Source organism: Homarus americanus, unplaced genomic scaffold, assembly GCF_018991925.1.
Source record: "Homarus americanus isolate GMGI-L3 unplaced genomic scaffold, GMGI_Hamer_2.0 scaffold7626, whole genome shotgun sequence".
Classification (NCBI taxonomy): domain Eukaryota; kingdom Metazoa; phylum Arthropoda; class Malacostraca; order Decapoda; family Nephropidae; genus Homarus; species Homarus americanus.
The window spans coordinates 3,012,617-3,032,737 of NW_024718273.1; the positions used below are offsets into that span (position 1 = coordinate 3,012,617).

At 42.1% G+C, this 20,121-nt stretch overlaps 1 protein-coding gene across 1 annotated transcript in view; it reads left to right on the forward strand.

The window, feature by feature from the left end:
• LOC121859372 (hemocytin-like) overlaps positions 1-20,121 on the forward strand; it is a gene marked incomplete at its 5' end in the record, with an annotated part of 457,920 nt that overhangs the window by 238,279 nt on the left and 199,520 nt on the right. The window contains 1 exon segment of the mRNA XM_042356148.1: positions 3,966-4,113. Coding sequence (XP_042212082.1) covers positions 3,966-4,113 — 148 coding nt within the window.

The following is a 20,121-nucleotide window of genomic DNA, read 5'->3' on the forward strand; positions in this document are numbered from 1 at the left end:
CCTGGTCAGTCATATGACACAATGCATCTGCATCCCTCACTGCTGCCTCAAATGATATACACTTGTTTCTTAGCACTTCAACACTAGTGTAACTCGAGTACCCCTGGAAAATTTCCCTTTTCAACACTGGGTTACTCAGGCGCACCATAACTTTACGCAACGGCATGTACTCAGAGATGTCGTTATCACAGGTGGGACATTTGCATTCACACTCCACTGCCTCTGCAAAGCATTGTTGAAAGTACCTTTTCATGGGCTCCTTTTCATCTTGCTTGCTGTTGAAAAACTCGTTCCATTTCACTGCTTGGTTTGACGACTGAAGAACCACTCCACTGATGGCATCCAGGGCTTCCTTGGGCTAGAGCTGCTACCTCTCCGCTGGGATATCTTGAATCTATCATTAATTGAAATGCAGGGACACTGTTCAGGCGAATGTGGAGTGTGACCACCAGCTGTGACCATCCGTTCAACATCACCCATGACTCCATAGACCGCTTCCATGTCCTGAACGCCACTGCAGATACCTCCGCCTCACTCTTCTCTGGAGAAACCGCCGCTGAGGGTTTCATGACCGGCGTGGTGTTCCCTGCCGGTGTAGAGGTGCCCTGGCGTCCCGTTGAAGGACGTGGAGAATCGTGGTCGTGTAGGGCCATGTTGGCATCATCGTCGGGGCTGTTATGGCGTGTTGGTCCCTGGCGTAATACCCACTGCGCCCTGTGAGAGGTTAAAACAAGACGCCAGCTGTGTATCCTTCTCTTACTGGCACTAGACAGCAACTGCCTGTCTGGATGTCGCTACAGACATCTCCGCTCCCACATATGGAATGGAACCAGTGTTGAATAGTGGTGAGCAGTGTCATAAGATTTTTTTTTTCCATTTATTGGGCAACCCCCCACCCTACATCCTTGTGTAATGTGAAGTGCAGAAGCGTTTACAGCGCCCAACAGGGAAGCATGCTAAGTTCATGCTTGCCTTATGTCTCATGAATTAAGGGCGTAGAAGCCTGAAGAGTCGTAGGCGTAGAAGCCTGAAGAGTCAATGGTTTATGTCTAAGCAAGTTATTGGAAGTTCCAACAACTTGTCCCATAATACGAATTCGCAACTTTCGACTTACAGCAGGTACCTACTTTGCTGCTAAGTGAACAGGGACTAGGAAGAGTGTCCAAACAACTACCGCTGGCCCCGGAATCGAACCCGTGACATCTTGCTTGCGAGGTAAGAACGGTACCACTCAACCACCAACTCCCCAGAGTGTCTTAAGTCATTTGAAAAACAACTCGGCAGTAACATGTGAGTCGTACCCAAGCTAACCTTCACACAGTGAGGTCCCAGGTACCCAGCTATATGTTAATCCGTCCACGATAGGGAGGCCTGGGACCACACCTCATTCACTTGAGTGAGTGAGGTCCTGTGACACCAGACCACGTGGTGTCCACATGATGCTACGACAGCACGTAGTGAATGAGTTGCTACAGCATCATGTGAGATTCCTCAGAACACCATCTGTAAGGGAATTACTACACCACGTGATGCCACTCATAACACCACCCGTGAGGGAATTACTACACCATGTGATGCCCCTCATAACACCATCCGTGAGAGAATTACTACACCATGTGATGCCCCTCATAACACCATCCGTGAGGGAATTACTACACCATGTGATGCCCCTCATAACACCATCCATGAGGGAATTACTGCACCATGTGATGCCCCTCATAACACCATCTGTGAGGGAATTATTACACCACATCAGGCCCCTCATACACCATCTGTGAGGGAATTACTACATCATCAGGCCCCGCATAACACCATCTGTGAAGGAATTACTACACCACATCAGGCCCCTCATACACCATCTGTGAGGGAATTACTACATCATCAGGCCTCTCATAACACCATCTGTGAGGGAATTACTACACCACATCAGGCCCCTCATACACCATCTGTGAGGGAATTACTACACCACATCAGGCCCCTCATACACCATCTGTGAGGGAATTACTACACCACGTCAAGCCCCTGTGAGGGAACATAAGCAAGTTTGCGGATGACACCAAAATAGGGCGGCAGATTAATTCAGGGCAGGATGCAAATGCATTACAGGAGGATCTAAATAAACTGCAGGGGTGGTCTAAAAAATGGCAAATGAAATTCAACACCAGCAAGTGCAGCGTACTTAATATTGGAAGAACAAATACTGACAATGTATACAGCCTTAACAACATCAACCTAGAGAAGTCGACTTGTGAAAGAGACCTAGGGGTACTTGTAAGCCCGGACCTACAGCCTAGAAAACAGTGCGTTAATGTTCGAAATAAGGCAAACAGAGTACAGGTATTGGGTTTTATATCTAGAGTGCAGAGGTCTTATTGCAACTATATCTTGCGCTAGTCAGGCCGCACCTCGATTATGCGGTTCAGTTCTGGTGCCCTTATTATAGAGTGGATATCAATTCACTGGAGTCGGTGCAGCGAAGAATGACGAAAATAATTCCGGGACTTAGAAACCTTCCATATCAGGATAGGTTAAAGAAACTTAACTTGCATTCCCTAGAAAGACGAAGAGTGCGGGGAGATATGATAGAATTATTTAAGTGGGTGAAAGGAATCAATAAAGGAGATATAGATAAAGTTCTTATAATATCCGAGCAGGATAGGACTCGGAGCAACGGATTTAAGTTGGATAAGTTTAGGTTTAGGAGGGAGATAGGAAGAAACTGGTTCACAAATAGGGTGGTGGACGAGTGGAACAAGCTTAGCAACTTTGTAGTAAGTGCTGGAATTCTGGAAAGTTTCAAAAGGAGGCTAGATAGATTCATGGATGATAGAGAGTGGTAGTAACTCTCGACAGGAGCTGCCATGCACAGGCCAACCGGCCTATTGCAGACTCCTTATTTTCTTATGTTCTTAGCTTAACTACTACTCCATGTGATGCCCCTCATAACGCCATCTGTGAGGGAGTTACTACACTACGTGTCTGCTGTTCAATACCTCCTCTCACAAGATCTATGTGACCTCCACTGTAAACATTAATCTGTATGTTCACTGTATGTTCCTTTGCCTTTCTCTAATGAAGGCTTTTGTTAAACTACCAATGTCAATGTATGTAATAAGTCATTTATGTCCAATGTATACTTTCAGCCTTCGGGTTGCAGAACTTTTTCAAAACTTTTTCAATAAGCCGTTAATTATTATTTTATTATTATTTATTATTATATAGGAAAACATATCATACCTCATCATAACAATTTTACACCTTCTTACAGTTATTATTATAGAAATGCTACCTCTGATTTGCCTGACAGTAATACAGCCGAAAATAGATCCACCAATGACGATTACCATTATATACTGTCTTAATTTACCAAGTATTGCCACGCAAAATTGTGAGTACAAGACCCAGGGTGGGGTCAGTGCATCTTTGATTGTCTGTACGTCCATTACTGTTGAACCTTAACTGTCCACACCCAACCAAGCTCCTGTTCTCCTTAAAACCATTGGTAATTGCCATTTGGTAGTTTCTTCAAACTTGTTTTTAGTTAATTGGCATAAGTTATAAACCTTATTTAATAAGTCATAGTTTTGTTTTGATTTTTGTAATTTTATTAGTTATTTCTAATGATTAGAACTTGAAATTATGATTTGAATTAATCAATAAAATGTGGGCAGAGCAAAATACTCCTCCATTGTGTCCTGCAGCAGACATCGACTTAGACCTGTTCAAATTCTAAATGTTTTAAGCAGGGTCTTCTTTACTTAATATTTATATTACAACTATATATTTCATTTTGATTTTTAAAAGGTGATTGACCATTTTGTAATTAATTTAGGCTTAAAAATATGTAAGTTGTCTTACCATAGTTGGAAAAGTGAATGGTGTAATTTTTTCAGAAGTAATTTTAAATGTATATTGAACAATGGGTATAAAATATATTGGTTTCATCAAATGTTAATGACTTTCAGGTGTTTCCTGGCAATTATGACAGAAGTACAACAACGGAGACCAAGTTTGAAAGACTCATCCAAGCTCGTTTCTTGGAGATCAGACCAAAGACATGGAAAAGCAATATTGCCATGAGAGTTGAAGTGCTTGGCTGTTTCCACCCATACCGTTAGTAACATGTCATTTTGGTTTTTATTGCAACTGTACTGTATTCATTATTTATGCGATATATATATATATATATATATATATATATATATATATATATATATATATATATATATATATATATATATATCTTGATAAAATCTCACGGGAAAAGGGAAACAACGGAGCACCTTAGCTTTCGTCTTTATTCAAGACATCTTCAGAGGCAACTGGATTACATGGGCAGAGAGAGGCATAAATATACAGGGTGACTTTATAAAACATGAGGTCAGGTCATAATGATGTCATCCACTAATCCCCACACCAACACACACGTAGAGGAGCTTAAGAGAAGGGGGTGACGTGACTAGTCAGGTCAGGTCAAAAATAAGGGACCCACTAAATAACTATCATACATCTAGATGATTTAAATACTTCTAAGCTTTTTTCCCAAGCAATGGGGTGATTATTATTCCTAACCCTGTATATTTATGCCTCTCTCTGTTCATGTAATCCAGTTGCCTCTGAAGATGTCTTGAATAAAGACGAAAGCTAAGGTGCTCCGTTGTTTCCCTATTCCCGTGAGATTTTATCAAGATTTATCTTATCCAATATATTTTATACCCATTGTTCAATATATATATATATATATATATATATATATATATATATATATATAGTAACTACTTTTTTCCCACAAATGGCCTCCAGCCTCCCCCAATAGCCATACCTTCACTACCATATTATAACCTTAATATTACATATCCTAATACATAGCTGTGTTGAGTTAATTGAGCCGCAGATCTATGCGGCATTCAGTGACTGTAGCCTCATAGTCAATATCTGTAATTGTTGTCGGCTTTGGGGCCGATGCTCTCATTCCCCTGAGGCAGAGCAAGGCCGACCGAAAGAGAGAAAAGGACAGTCGACATCTCATCCAGGCTGTAACATAACTTCTGGGCTGCTGGTTCTTTTCGGATATCACCTCCGCGAGTCTGGCGTAGAAGCACCTTGCACTTCGTCCCATCCCACCAGAGGTTGTGAACACTAGAGGAGTGAAGCTGCCTTGATCAACGTTCTGAATTCTCTTCCCTTATGCCCTTATCTTGTCGTTCTCGTTCCTCCTGTGTGCAGCATCGAGAGCTAAGTTACGGTGACATGCGGCCATGGTATCAAAAATCCTGATGTCGAAGAAGGCTCGATGTCCCCGCGTCCAGAATCCTCGAGCACTGACGGCGACACGGGCTTCGTTGGATGTGTTTGAAGTCCTTTGTTGGAAAATCTCACCGTCCAATGGAAGGAGGGTCGTTTCTACCCTGACATCACGGCAGATTTCCTTCAACATATTTGCTGTGAGATCCCTTTCTTCGTCATGCATCATGCATATGAAGCCCCCTTTCTTGCATACCATGGCGTGATCGATGTTATAGGAAGAGCCACACTCGCATTGGGTGGGCAAACCTACTGTCCTACCATACTTTAGAGCATTGGCATCTGTAAATTCTTGTTTATTGAGACTGAAACCATTTGCTCTTATCGGTAACGTAGTTAACCTGTTCGAGGCGCCCACCTCCTGCTCTATAGCTACTTTTTTTCAAATTCTCTGGTACTTGCAACAACAGTTGCTGCAACTTATCACTTTGGCAGTGCTGTCGTTCTGTCGTAATGGACCTTCGAATCTTGTTTACTTCACTGGTATCCACCTCCCCTGTTGCATTCTTAGCTATTATGCGGTCCGTGAGGGCTGCCGTGAGCTTAACTGAGTTTTGATGTTCAGTGGCAGCTATCTCCTCTGGATTGATTAATCCCATACCTCCCAGTCTCGGTGGTAGTGCAAGGAGTGATCTTTCTGCTGGGGTTAAGTGAGGATGTTTCACTAATTTGGGAATTAAATTGACACTGATAGCTTCTTCCAGAGGGTGGAGGAGGGGTCTGATATCAGGGATAGTACACATCAGGTAGTTCCACCGATGCTTGATTCCATGGGTGAATGCCGCAAAAGCTGCATGTGGCTCTGTGTTAGCAATCTCAGACAGAGCTTGGATTTCCCTAACCCACTCATTCACCTTTCCAGTTACGTACTTGGTCTTGAAGTCCGTCGTGCCGATTACTAGGTGTCTTTGGCCATTCTTTGTTATTTTGACCTCACTTCCACCGAACACCTCCATTGCCCGTTCATAATGTTTTGGCTTCACAATGAGGAAGTACTTGCTGGCGTTTGGGTGGTACCCTATTTGTGGGCCTCGTGATGTTACCAGGTCCCACCACTTTTTTATGTCCACTTTTCCTGCTCCTGTATGGTCATTAGCGTATGCCACTTGCTTGACCTCAGTTGTTTCAAATTTTATTGTGTGTTGGAGCACGGATAGGCCTATTGCATACATTGCCATTGCAACAGGGTCCCCTGCATTGTTCCCTCGGTTGACTGTATGATGGTATCACCTCTTAGAACCTTGTTGTTTACTATATAGAGGTCTGATGGATTCCTATAGGAATTTTCAACATACATGGCAAAGCAAAAAACACTTGATCTTGATGTTGTGCAGAGCGGCCTTGCGGTTAAGTATGTTGAATGCGTTTGAAGCGTCCACCAGGAGAACGGCCTCACAATCACGCTGCTCAAATATCGTTCTCATGGCGTGAATGGCAGCTTCCCCTCCAGCCTGGTGGCCAGCACATGCTACTACTACTACTTTTTTTGAACGTGGCCTCCAGCCTCCCCCAATAGCCACACCTTCGCCGCCATTTTATTACCTTAAAATTAAATATCCTAATACAAAAGTTGCTATCCTAGCTGTGTTGAGTTAGTTAAGCTGCAGATCTATGCGGCATTCAGTGACTGTTGCCTCATAGTCAATATCTGCGACCATTGTCGGCTTTAGGGCCGAAGATCTCGTTCCCCTGAGGCAAAGCAATACAGACCTAAGAAGAGAGAAGGAAATTCGACCTTTCAACCAGGTTGTAATGTAACTTCTGGGCTGCTGCTTCCGTTCGGATAACACCTCCGCGAGTCTTGCATAGAAATATCTTGCACTTCGTCCCATCCCACCAATGGTTCTGAACACCAGAGGAGTGAAGCTGCCCTGATCAACATTCAGAATTCTCTACCCGTATACCCTGATCTTGTCATTCTCGTTCCTCCTGTGTGCAGCATCAAGAGCTTGGTTATGGTGACATGCAGCTATGGGATCGAAAATCCTTATGTCAAAGAAGGCTCACTGTCCCCTGCTTCCAGAATCTTCCAGCACTGACGTCCACACGGGCTTCTTTGGATGTGTTTGAAGTCTTGTGATGGAAATTCGCATCGTTCAATGGAAGGAGGGTCGGTCCTACCCTGGCATCATGGCGAATTTCCTGCAACATATTTGCTGTGAGATCCCTTACTTCGTCATGCCTCGTGGATACGACGTCCCCTTTCTTGCACACTATGTGGTAGATGTTGTAGGATAAGCCACACACGCATTGGGAGGCCAAATCTTCTACTGGCCTACCGCACCTTAGAGCAATGGCATCTGCGAATTCTTGTTTATTAAGACTGAAACCTTTTGCCCTTATCGGTAACGTTGTTAGCCAGTTCGAGGCGCTCAGCTGCTACTTGCAGCATCAGTTGCTGCAGTTTATCACTTTGGGTGTGCTGTCGATCTGTCGTAATGGACCCTCGAATCTTGTTTAATTCCTTGGTATCAAACTGACTTGCTGCATTCTGAGCTATTATATGCTCAGTGAGGGTTGCCGTGAGCTTGACTGAGTTCTGATGTTCAGTGGCAGCAAGCTCCTCTGGATTGGTGAATCCCATTCCTCTCAGTCTTGGTGGTAGTGCAAAGGTTGACTTTTCTGCTGGGGTTAAGTGAAGGTGTTTCACTAATTTTGGAATAAAATTGATACTGATAGCTTCTTCCAATATCAAGAATATCAAGAATAGTGCACATTAGGCAATTCCAGCAATGCTTGACTCCATGGGCGAATGCCACAAAAGCCGCATGTGGCTCTATTTTAGCAATATCAGACAGAGCTTGGATTTCCTTTACCCACTCATTTACCTTTCCCGTTACATACTCGGTCTTGAAGTCCTTCGTGCCGATTACCGCACCTACGTGTCTTTGGCCCTCCTTTGTTATTTGACCTCACTTCTGCCGAACACCTCCATTGCCCGTTCATCATGTTCTGGCTTCACAATGAGGAAGGACTTTCTGGCATTTGGGTGGTACCCTATTTGTGGACCACGTGATGTTATCAGGTCCCACCACTTTTTGATGTCCTCCACTTTTCCTGCTCCTGTAAGGTCGTCAGCATAGGTAACTTGAATGACTGCGGTTGTTTCAAATTTTATTGTTTGTTGGAGCACGGATAGGCCTAGTGTGTACATTGCCATGGCAACAGGGTACCCCTGCCAACAGGGTACCCCTGCGTTGTTTCCTCAGTTGACTGTATGGTGGTATCTCCTCTTAGGGCCTTGAAACTGGTTATATAGAGGTCTGATGGGTTCCTGCAGGTGTTTTCAACATAAATTGATCTTGATGTTGTGCAGTGTAGCTTTGTCGTTATGTTGAATGCATCGGTTGCGTCAACCAGGAGTTCTGCCTCACAATCACGCTGTTCAAATATCTTTTTCATGGCGTGAATGGCAGCTTCCCCTCCAGCTTGGTGGCCAGCACATACTTGCAGGTTCCCTTCAGCTGCCCTGGCATCATCATTAACCACCTCCATTATGCATTTTCTAATGATCTGTCTCGGCACTTCCCCCACCCCTATAGGTCTACATTCTGGATATTTATTCAGGGGAATGAAATGCCAGGCTGTCAGGGCATGATTTATTTATTTTTTTTTTTTACGGGGATTAGCCCACCCGGGCACAGATCACTGACCCTCATCAGGGCCTGGGGGGTGAAAATGTAATAATATTATTAATAATAACAATAATAATAACAACAATAATAATTAATAATAATAATTCAGATATGTAAAATTTATAACAAAAAAAATTAATAAAATCCAAAGATAATAATACTAATAATAACAGTGACAATAATAATAATTGTAATAATAATAATAATAATAATAATAATAATAATAATAATAATAATAATAATAAAGAACCATAAAGAAATACAAAAATTAAAAAAAGATCTAGAGTGAGAAACAATATATATGTATGTATATATATATATATATATATATATATATATATATATATATATATATATATATATATATATATATATATATATATATATATATATATATATATATATATATATATATATATGTGTGTGTGTGTGTGTGTGTGTGTGTGTTGTTGTCAATGGTAAGAGAAACAATTGAGACCCTGCAATTGTGTGTAAATGAGGCAGAAAGTCAGATCAGCAGCCTGGGACTTGGTCACAATTTTCGTGATGCCATATGGTAGCAGGGTCTACCGTTAGACAATACATTATGCTTTCAATATCTTCGCAGGCAGTAGTACCTCCCTGTTTGGTAGCTGCCTACTACCTGTCATGGCAGCATGATTGCTATCTTTCTTGCAAGGGCAGCGGTGGCATTGCAGAGATCACTTGCTGTGACGCCAAACTTGTTGTTGCTGAGGATGACTCTCCAACCGTCTGCATCCAGGCCTGAAGGGCCTGCCCCTACCTGTATTTTCAGTCCTTTTTCCACACCATCCCTCAAGTTATTTTCTCAAACATGACTGCATTTGGAGGGATATAGTCACCCTGGAACCTGATGCCTTCCTCTTCACTTGCAGGGGATGTTTTTCCTTCAGTTGTTGTAATGTCTCTCTGTTTATTGGGGCTATTTATAATTATTTTGCAAACAAATATTTTTTTTAAATGTACATAAAATACTAAAACGGTAAAATAATACAGTAATAAATCAATGTACAGTGAACCCTCAAAGATCCGGACTAAATGGGGGGGGGGGGGACCACCTGTCCGAAAAAGCCGATTGTCCGAATCTTCTGGCGAACAACTTCATATTTCTCCTGCCTTTGCTAACGGCATTGCAATATTTCAATGTGATTTTTTTCTTTTTAAAAGTTTATTTGTTTTTTTTATTGGGCACCTCCTACATCCTTGTGTAAGGTGAAGTTCAGAAGCATTTACAGCGCCCAACAGGGAAACATGCTTGCCTTTATGTCTCATGAGTTAAGGGCGTAGAAACCTGAAGAGTCAATGTTTTATGTCTAAGCAAGTTATTGGAAGCTCCAACAACTTCCCCTGAATACGAGTGCGCAACTTTCGATTTACAGCAGGTACCTACTTTGCTGCTAGATGAACAGGGACCAAGGGAGGCTGGGAAGTGTATCCGAACAACTTTCCACCGGCCCGGGAATCGAACCCGTGACATCTCGCTTCCGGCGCCCCCTTCGAGGGTTTACTTACACAGCACACACATTAACAGCACTACTTAACCATTGTCTTATTACATTTTACTTTATAATTTATTTTCTTTAATTAATTGATACATGATAGCTCGACAGGGCTACTTTTGCACTTAGACCACTGATCAATGAATAAACCAGGGCTTATGGAGTCGCATTATACACTGGTGATGTCATGAAACTTCACAACTGCAACCACAACGCATAAATTATTACCTGTACTCAAATATTCTAAGTTAATTACTAAAAATTTAATGTCTAGTGCAAACTATGGGATGTTTATACCAAATAATCACTATCTTGCAAGAATCCCAGCAATGTAAGTTATATTCTGCTAAGTCAAGTCAGTAAATTTTGTTAAGCAAAAACCTTAAACTATCTGTCTTTTATAATCCTGAGTCCCTCCTGACCCCTCCACCGATAACTACGCACCACCCGGCTCCTGGCTGTCAACACCCCACCTCCCGTACCCCCTCCCCCCAGCCAGCAGGGGAGGCAGATTGCGGTGGGTGATAATGTTTAATGGGATGAAGTTAGTTTTAGGCTTAAAGTTTTTCTCTTATAAAATGTCACTGATGTGACTTAGCATAATATAACTTCCATTGCTGGAATCCTTGCAAAATAGCATTCTTTTTAAGTATAAACATCTCATAATTTGCACTAGAGATAAAAAGTCTAATCCTTTAGCTAAGTACATTTGAGTAAAGTCATATGTTGCTCCAAATTATGACTTTTTCGCAGGGAAAAGTCTATATAATTAATCCCAATGGTCAGGTTATTATAGCATTGAATGTTAATTATTTCAAATAAATTCTTTGTTTAGTTCTGTACATAGAGAGACTGATGGTGGAGGAGGGATGGCTTTAGGGGGAAAAACTGACTGCTCACCCCTCAATTAGGTTCTTCTCACATCACTGCCTCTGTCAATCTTACTATAACTAGACACAATATTGTTTATTTGTTATTTATTAATTAGTAAAGATATGTTACTGTAATAATTTGAGCTTCTTAATACCAGTACCTTTCATATACAGTAACATACTTATTCTTACCTTATTATTTGACTTGTCACTTAATTTTTATGTAAATTACTGATTATATATTGTGTCTTTTCTATAATAGTATTTATCAATGATAAAACACACACACGCACTACTACTACTTTATTTTTTTTTTTTAAACGTGGCCTCCAGCCCCCCAATAGCCACACCTTCGCCACCATTTTATTACCTTAATATTAAATATCCTAATACATAAGTAGCTATCCTATCTGTGTTGAATTAGTTGAGCCGCAGATCTATGCAGCATTCGGTGACTGTAGCCTCATAGTCAATATCTGCAGCAGTTGTCGGAATTGGGGCAGAAGCTCTCGTTCCCCTGAGGCAGAGCAAAGCCGACCGAAGGAGAGAGAAAGACAGTCAACATCTCATCCAGGCTATAACGTAATTTCTGGGCTGTTGCTTCTGTTCGGAGATCACCTCCGCGAGTCTGGCGTAGAAACATCTTGCACTTGGTCCCATCCCACCAGAGGTTGTGAACACTAGAGGAGTGAAGCTGCCTTGATCAACGTTTTGAATTCTCTCCCCGTAGGCCCTTCTCTTGTCGTTCTCGTTCCTCCTATGTGCAGCATCGAGCGCTAGGTTACGGTGACATGCGGCCATGGGATCAAAAATCCTGATGTCAAAGAAAGCTCGCTGTCCCCGCATCCAGAATCCTCGAGCACTGACGTCCACACGGGCTTTGTTAGATGTGTTTGAAGTCCTGTGTTGGAAGATCTCACCATCCAAAGGAAGGAGGGTCGGTTCTACCATGACATCCCGGCAAATTTCCTTCAACATATTTGCGGTGAGGTCCCTTACCTCGTCATGCCTCATGCATATGAAGCCCCGTTTCTTGCACACCATGGCGTGATCGCCATCATAGGAAGAGCCACACACGCATTGGGAGGGCAAACCTTCTACTGGCCGACCATACCTTAGAGCAATGGCATCTGTAAATTCTTGTTTATTAAGACTGAAACCATTTGCCCTTATCGGTAACGTAGTTAACCAGTTCGAGGCGCCCACCTCCTGCGCTATAGCTACTTTTTTTTTTTAATTTTCTGGTACCTGCAGCAACAGTTGCTGCAACTTATCATTTTGGCAGTGCTCTCGATCTGTCTTAATGGACCTACGAATCTTATTTACTTCACTGGTATCAACCTCCCCTGTTGCATTCTGGGCTGTTATGTGGTCCGTGAGGGCTGCCGTGAGCTTAATTGAATTTTGATGTTCGGTGGCAGCAATCTCCTCTGGATTGGTTAGTCCCATTCCTCCCAGTCTTGGTGGAAGTGCAAGAAGTGCTCTTTCTGCTGGGGTTAAGTCAGGGTGTTTCACTACTACTACTACTACGACTACGACTATACTACCACTACTACTACTTTGCTCTCACTTGAAATCGAGTATGACAATCATCCAGCTATGATGCAATGATATGAGTTATTAGGGATGTCACTTAGGTTGGTGAGTTCTGAGGTGACTAAAGAGGCCGATACAGAACTGGCAGGGTCGATCACAGATGTTGCACATGTGGAGGGCTACACCTAGTGCGGTAGGGGTGGCGGCAGCGTCTTTCCGGCGCTGGCGCTTGTCTGCCTCATTTTGCAGTCGGGCTAACTCGTAGGTGTTGACACCTTCATGTGTGGTGATCCTCCGAGCGTTACGGTGTACAATAATCGTCTCCCAGGTGTGGGAGTCGATTTGGCACTTTTTTCAGGTTTGTCTTAAGACTGTCCTTATACCTTTTCAGGTGCCCTCCAGCGTTATATTTACCATTCGTAAGGAGACTGTAAAGTAGCTGCTTTGTCAGTCTACTGTCGTCCATGTGGGTAACATGGCCAGTTCAGCGTAGTTGTTCATGGATAATGGTAGCCTCGATGCTTCGACACACACATACGCACATGGGAATTAAGACAACACGCATCTCTCTAATCACCCACACCTTCTGCTCACTCACTCCAGTTTTTAAAATGTTATGTAATTTAATGTTGAAGGGATACAACTTTGTTCACTTATTCTTATACGTATCACAATCTCCCTAAAAATACTTCAGCTTTCGTGTTTATTCAAGACATCTTCAGGTCATGGGCCTCATTAATCCCCCACCTAAGAAAGGGTGACCTGACATTCCATCAGAAGGGCAGTAATATGAGACCACTAATCCCCCACCCTACCTTCACCTGATATTGCATCAGGTCAGGTAAGGCCTCCCCCCAAAATAATTTAGCTTTTGTCTTTATTCAAGATATCTTCAGGTCATGAGACCCACTAATCTCCCACCCAAAATTGGGTGACCTGACATTCCATCCCTGTGTATTCAGTTGCCTCTGAAGATATCTCGAATAAAGGCGAAAGCTGAGGTGCTCCATTGTATACTTAGTTGAGCAAGACCTAGATTTAGCGGAAATTTTTATTTAACAACGAGGGGTGGCTCTAATTAGTTCGTTAAATCGAGAAAATGCTGTAGCTGTTTCTCCATGGCATCTCTTATGGTGCTCTTTAATACTTTACACACTATGCTTGTCAGGCTCACTGGGATATAATTATTCAAGGAGTGATGATTGCCCTTCTTAAATATCGGACTCACATAAGCCATTTCCCTGTCATCAGGGGCCTTTTCCTCATCCAGGCATTTGCCCATTACACAGTTGTCTTAATACTCTGGGATGTACCATATCTGGGCCGGGACTTTTGTGAATCTTTAGCTTTGATAGTTTATTTCTTATAACCTCGTCCGAGAACACAATATGGGCCAGCACTATGTCAAACCATCTTTCCTCAAAGGCAGGAAGATTGTTCGCATTCTCTCTCTAAACACCAAGGAAAAGAACTTGTTCAATGCCTCTGCCTTATCCTGGTCAGAATCTGCATAACTACCATCTTCAAGCCTCAGGTTCCTAATTGCATTTTTAATTTCGACTTTGCGTAGCAGTAAAAAGCCTTTGGGTTTAGCTTGACCTCATTTGCAATCCGCCTCTGGAACTCTTTTTCAGCCCTTCCACACTCTGACTTTGCTTGGTTCTTGGATCTGGTATACATCCTCCTGTCCTGCTCATCATTTGTCCTAACTGACATCTCGAAATCCTGAGTTTTCTTCTTAACTTTGCCGACCGCCGCATGGTTCATGTGTAGCGGTCTTCATGCATTCCTGAAGCCACTGGGTTTGGTCTTAGGTACAGTATATATTTGTCAATCGGGTGGTTTACTTTACTGGCTATGATATTCAGCGTAGTATCTACTTTCTTATTCCCCTGAGTCAGGCCAGTGTATGCTTCTCACCTCCTCCCATCATAATTTCCTTTGTAATATTTGAGCCTGAACCTGGTTTTGTTATAAACCAAGTGACAGTTAAATCTGAAGGACGTTTTGTGGTGACTGGTGTCAACTGGGGCTAGGTGTTCCAGATTGGCCACCATACCCTCCTCATTAGTTATGATGAGGTCCAGTGGCTTGGGTGTTTGTTCCCCTCTGTAGTGAGTCGGATCTTTAGCATGTGGAATAGAAAATTTTCTCTCAAGAGTTTCTACGAAAAGAGTGGTTGGATTATTTAGTTCGTTTGGCGTGGATTCATTTGGATGAGTTCCTTTATAATCACATCTACTAATTGTAAACTAAGTGAAGTAAGATGTGTGAGTGATCATGCCCTTGTGGCAGACTAATATTATTTAAAAAAATAATTTATCTGCCCTGCTGGTCTTGACCTCCCGACACACTCGTTCGTCCAGTGTTGCCGTCCAAGACAGTTTGACTTGTTTTCTGTTTTCTTCATCAGTTCTCCTAGACAAAATTTTGGTATCTCTTTGTGCTGTCATTATGTACACTGTATCTCGCTATGAATGGCGGATCATATGTACAATCACAGTCCTTCAGAAAACACAGAAAAATAACTTTCTTTGTGGTGGCAACAGTGCCGTCGAGACATTTCGTTTTGTTTTTAATTATTACTAATGTTCTCTTTTCCAGTTCTCATCAACGAATTGTCTCTATGTAGAGAACTAGCACTGTTTACACTGTATCTCCCTATGAATGGTGATTGTAAACACAATTACAGTCCTTGAGAAAACAAACACACAAAAGAAAAACTTTCTTTGTGACACCAAATACTATTTCTTGGCTACCACCAGGCACTGGTGCCTGATTGTTTGTCTCATTATGTTTTTTTTTCACTTCAATTTGTTTTCAGTTTCCACCACAGCCACTGTTGTCACTATGGACTGTTTTACCTAAAAACACAATACAGTACGCCCGGATAATTTGCGGATTTTTATTTCGCGGTCCTCTATTATTCGCGGATAGCACCCTGGATGTACCCAAGAATGTCTGTGGGTAGTTTTAAGGTTGCCAGCATTTTTAGGGTCGGTACGGGGAGTGCGTGATTTTGTGGCGTCCCTAAAGGTGTCTCTCTTGTCCTGGGAGGCTCGCCCACGTGTCCCTCTTGCTCCGCCTCAGTCTGGGATAAACATTTGTCCACGTTGCGTGTGTGCTAAACTGCTCTCGTAACAACTGTGCTCCTTGTGCTTGTTATGGCTTCCAAACTCCCTCAGCCGCCTTCATCCTGCCATGGGAAGGCGTCCAAACAAATGAAGAGAGAAGAGGTTATGTATTTCTCCAATATGTATGCCTGGCTATGCCTGGCAATGAGAGCTGGTGAAAGGAGTGACTGCTAGCTAGCGTGTCGTCTGCAGTTTTAACTCTCCACTCTCCCTGCCATATTTCACTGGATTTCTGTTATTAATAGTTTACTGATAGAATAGTGTTTAACAGTGATTAATCATGTCATTGTACTAGCTAGGTTAGCTCATCATTGTAACCACCAATTTTTAATGGGTAGATATACGTAACCTTCATTTATTTTTTTACTCATTTACATGCACACACCATCCGACATGAATGTTGTGAAAAAGTATACAGTATTACACCACAGTTACTGACATCCTTCATGTTGGGTTGGCTAGATGGCTAAGAAAGAAATTCTGTTAGTTAGATCTACTGTACATATCAACCCAGCTGGTGCTAACGCTATATGGCAGCTCTAGCAAATTGATTTTAATAACAAAGCACGGACTTGACTTGAGGGTAGACACATTTTTTTCTACATTACACCTTGTTGTGTTTCTTGTTACGGTATTTGTGAGAGGATTTACCATTATTATATATTTATATGCATTTTAATAATAATAATAATAATAATAATTAACTGTTTATTGAAAAAGCATGGCAGCTGGAAGGCTGAAAATATAGTTACATAATTGGGGAATGGATCACTTGATTGACAAATAACATACAGTAAGTGATGCAAATATGATTTATAATAACTTAGTGGGAAGACAGTTATAATACAGGGGATTTCAACATGGAGACAGTGCAAAAAGGTAAGACTGGCTGGGAGTGAATACATACACTGATCGATTATGAGTTGTTAATAATTTTTATAATGGTTGGGACTGTTCTTATAGCAGGTGTGTGAGTGTGTGTCTACACATACACAGAGATATACACACACATGTACAATACTGTACATGGCAATGATTTAGTCTCTGGAAACACATAAAGGGAATATACATTACTTTGTACACAGGTAAAAATGTAACACCCCCCTCCCCCGGTCAGCAGATGTTATTCGCAGACTTGGCGATTCGTGGCCATTTTGAGAACCTAATCTCCGCGAATTCGAAGGGCATGCTGTACTACAGTCTCTGATCGACCTTTGGATGGTCAATCACAGTCATGAGCACAACTCGTTTAAAATTTTCTGGATAAATCTTGTCTTATGACAATTTTGGGGGGTTGCATACCTCCTGGCCCATTCCTCTGGTCAGTAGAGAGTGTTTTCAATGTACAGTCGTGAATAACGTTAAGAATCCTACATCAATTTACACATTCACATCACTAAGACGATCTTGATGCTCATATGTAATCACTGTCCAATTTCCGCCGCTCAACAACGAAGGCCTGAGTGCCAACACGCTTTGTTATTGAGGCCCAACACGACACGTTCCTCACTACCTGCACATATGGGGGGTGCTGGTGGTAGAGTGGTATCGCTCTTGCCTTCGCAAGCGAGATGTCACGGGTTCGATTCCCGGGCCTGTGGAAGTTGTTTGGACATACTTCCTAGCCCCCATTAGTCCCTGTTCACCTAGCAGTAAAGTAGGTACCTGTTGTAAATCGAAAGTTGCGAATTCGTATTCAGGGACAAGTTGTGGAGCTTCCAATAACTTGATGACATAAACCATTGACTCTTCAGGCTTCTATGCCCTTGACTCTTCAGGCTTCTCTGCCCTTGACTCTTCAGGCTTCTACACCCTTAACTCATGAGACATAAAGGCAAGCATGAACTTAGCATGCTTCCCTGTTGGGCACTGTAAACGCTTTTGCGCTTCACCTTACACAAAGATGTAGGGGGGTGGCCAATAAAAAAAAAAAATACCTGCACATATCTAATGGTATTTAATAAGATGTGATTCTTTTTTTCATACCTTTCCATTCACTCAGAATCCGAACCCACTTCATAAAATCCTGAATACACCCCTGCTTACTATTATTGTAACCTTATTATAATATCTTAAGAGTAGTAAAAATGGTGGTACTTAAGAACATAAGAATAGAGGAAACTGCAGCGGGCCTATTGACCCATACTGGGCAGTCCCGTTTATACCCAACCCCTACTGCTCATATAAGCATCCAACCTATGTTTGAAGCTATCCAGCGTATTCGAGTTAATGATGATATTTGGTAACTTGTTCCATTCATCCACTACTCTGTTTCCAAACCAGTGTTTACCTATTTCACGCCGAAATCTAAATTTGTTTTATTTAAAACCATTGTTATGAGTTCACTCCTGGTTGGATAGTTTGAGTTTCTTTGTAATGTCCCCTTTGTTTAACCCTGACTTCCATTTATACACCTCTATCATGTCGCCCCTCACTCTACATCTCTCGAGGGAGTGCAAATTAAGATGCTTTAACCTGTCTTCGTATTCAAGGTTCCTAATGCCCGGGATTAGTCTTGTCATTCTCCTCTGGATTCTTTCCAAGGATTCTATCTCCATTCTGTAATACGGTGACCAGAACTGAACTGGTTAATCCAGGTGAGGTCTCACAAGCGCTAGATATAATTTTAAGATGACCTCCGTAGTCTTGTAACTAACACTCCTTTGTATGAACCCAAGTACTTTATTAGCCTTGTTACGAGCAAGAACACATTGTTTACTTGGCTTACGATTCCTACTTATCATTATTCCTAAATCTCTCTCGCAGTCAGATTCCACAATGGCATCGTTGTTCATCCGGTAACTGATTTTCCTGTTTACATCTCCTATACTGAGTACTTTACATTTGTCCACATTGAATTTCATATGCCATTTTTCCGACCATTCGAAAAATTTGTTTAGATCTTCCTGTAGTTTTGCAGAGTCCTCGTCAGGTTTAATTACACGTCCTATTTTAGTGTCATCAGCAAATTTACTTATGTTGCTGTCTATGCCGATATCTATGTCGTTTATGTATATAATAAATAATAATAATGGTCCAAGTACTGAGCCTTGGGGAACTCCACTAGTGACGTTGCTCCAATGCGATTTAGTGCCGTTTATGCTCACTCGCTGTTTCTTGTCCCATAACCACGCCCTAATCCATTTAAGAATATTACCTTTGATACCATGCGCTGCTACCTTTCTAATTAGTCTTTCGTGGGGGACTCTGTCGAAGGCTATGCTAAAGTCGAGATTTACCACATCATAATTGTGCCCCTCGTCCACCGATTCGAAAATTGATGAAAAGAATGTTAATAGATTAGTTAGACATGAACGCCCGCTTGTGAAGCCATGTTGGGGATCATTGATCAACTTGTGCTTCTCCAGGTGGTTTCGAATATCGTTTGAAATAATTGATTCTAGTAATTTGCCTACTATTGATGTTAGACTGATTGGGCGGTAGTTAGACGATAGTGATCTATCCCCATTCTTGAAAATCGGAATTATATTCACTATCCTCCAGGATTCTGGTACTACACCTGTTTTTAAGGACATGTTAAACAACTTTGCTAAGGGCATACTAAGCTCTTCCCTATATTCCTTTAATACTCTGGCAAATATCTCATCAGGACCAGGTGACTTATTAGGCTTCAGTTTGTCTATTTGCTTATTAACATCGTTACTAGTCACTACTATCTCGCTTAATTTGTTTTCTTCACTATCTCTGAATAGAGTTGGTGCCTCGGGTATCACGTTTAAATTTTCGGTGGTGAAAACTGTTGAAAAATATTTATTCAGATTATTGCTCATTTCTCCGTCGTTATCAGTTAGCTCGCCGGTATCTGAACGTATTGGTCCAATCTTATCTCGTGTTTTAGTTTGATGCATTTGGTAGAATCCTTTGGGGTTTGTTTTCTCCTCCCCTGCTATATTCAGTTCACTACATCCTTGACCACCGAAGGGTCAAGACGTACCTGGCGCTCCTCTCGGAGCAGCCAGGTCAACTGTTAAGTTGGCCCATACCAACCCCCTCCCCTGAACCGTCCTCCCCACCGGAATATCAACAAGTTCTCGCCAGAAGTTACAATTTCATTTAGGAAAGGAACGGAACCAGTGTTAAACAGAGGTGAACAGTGGTG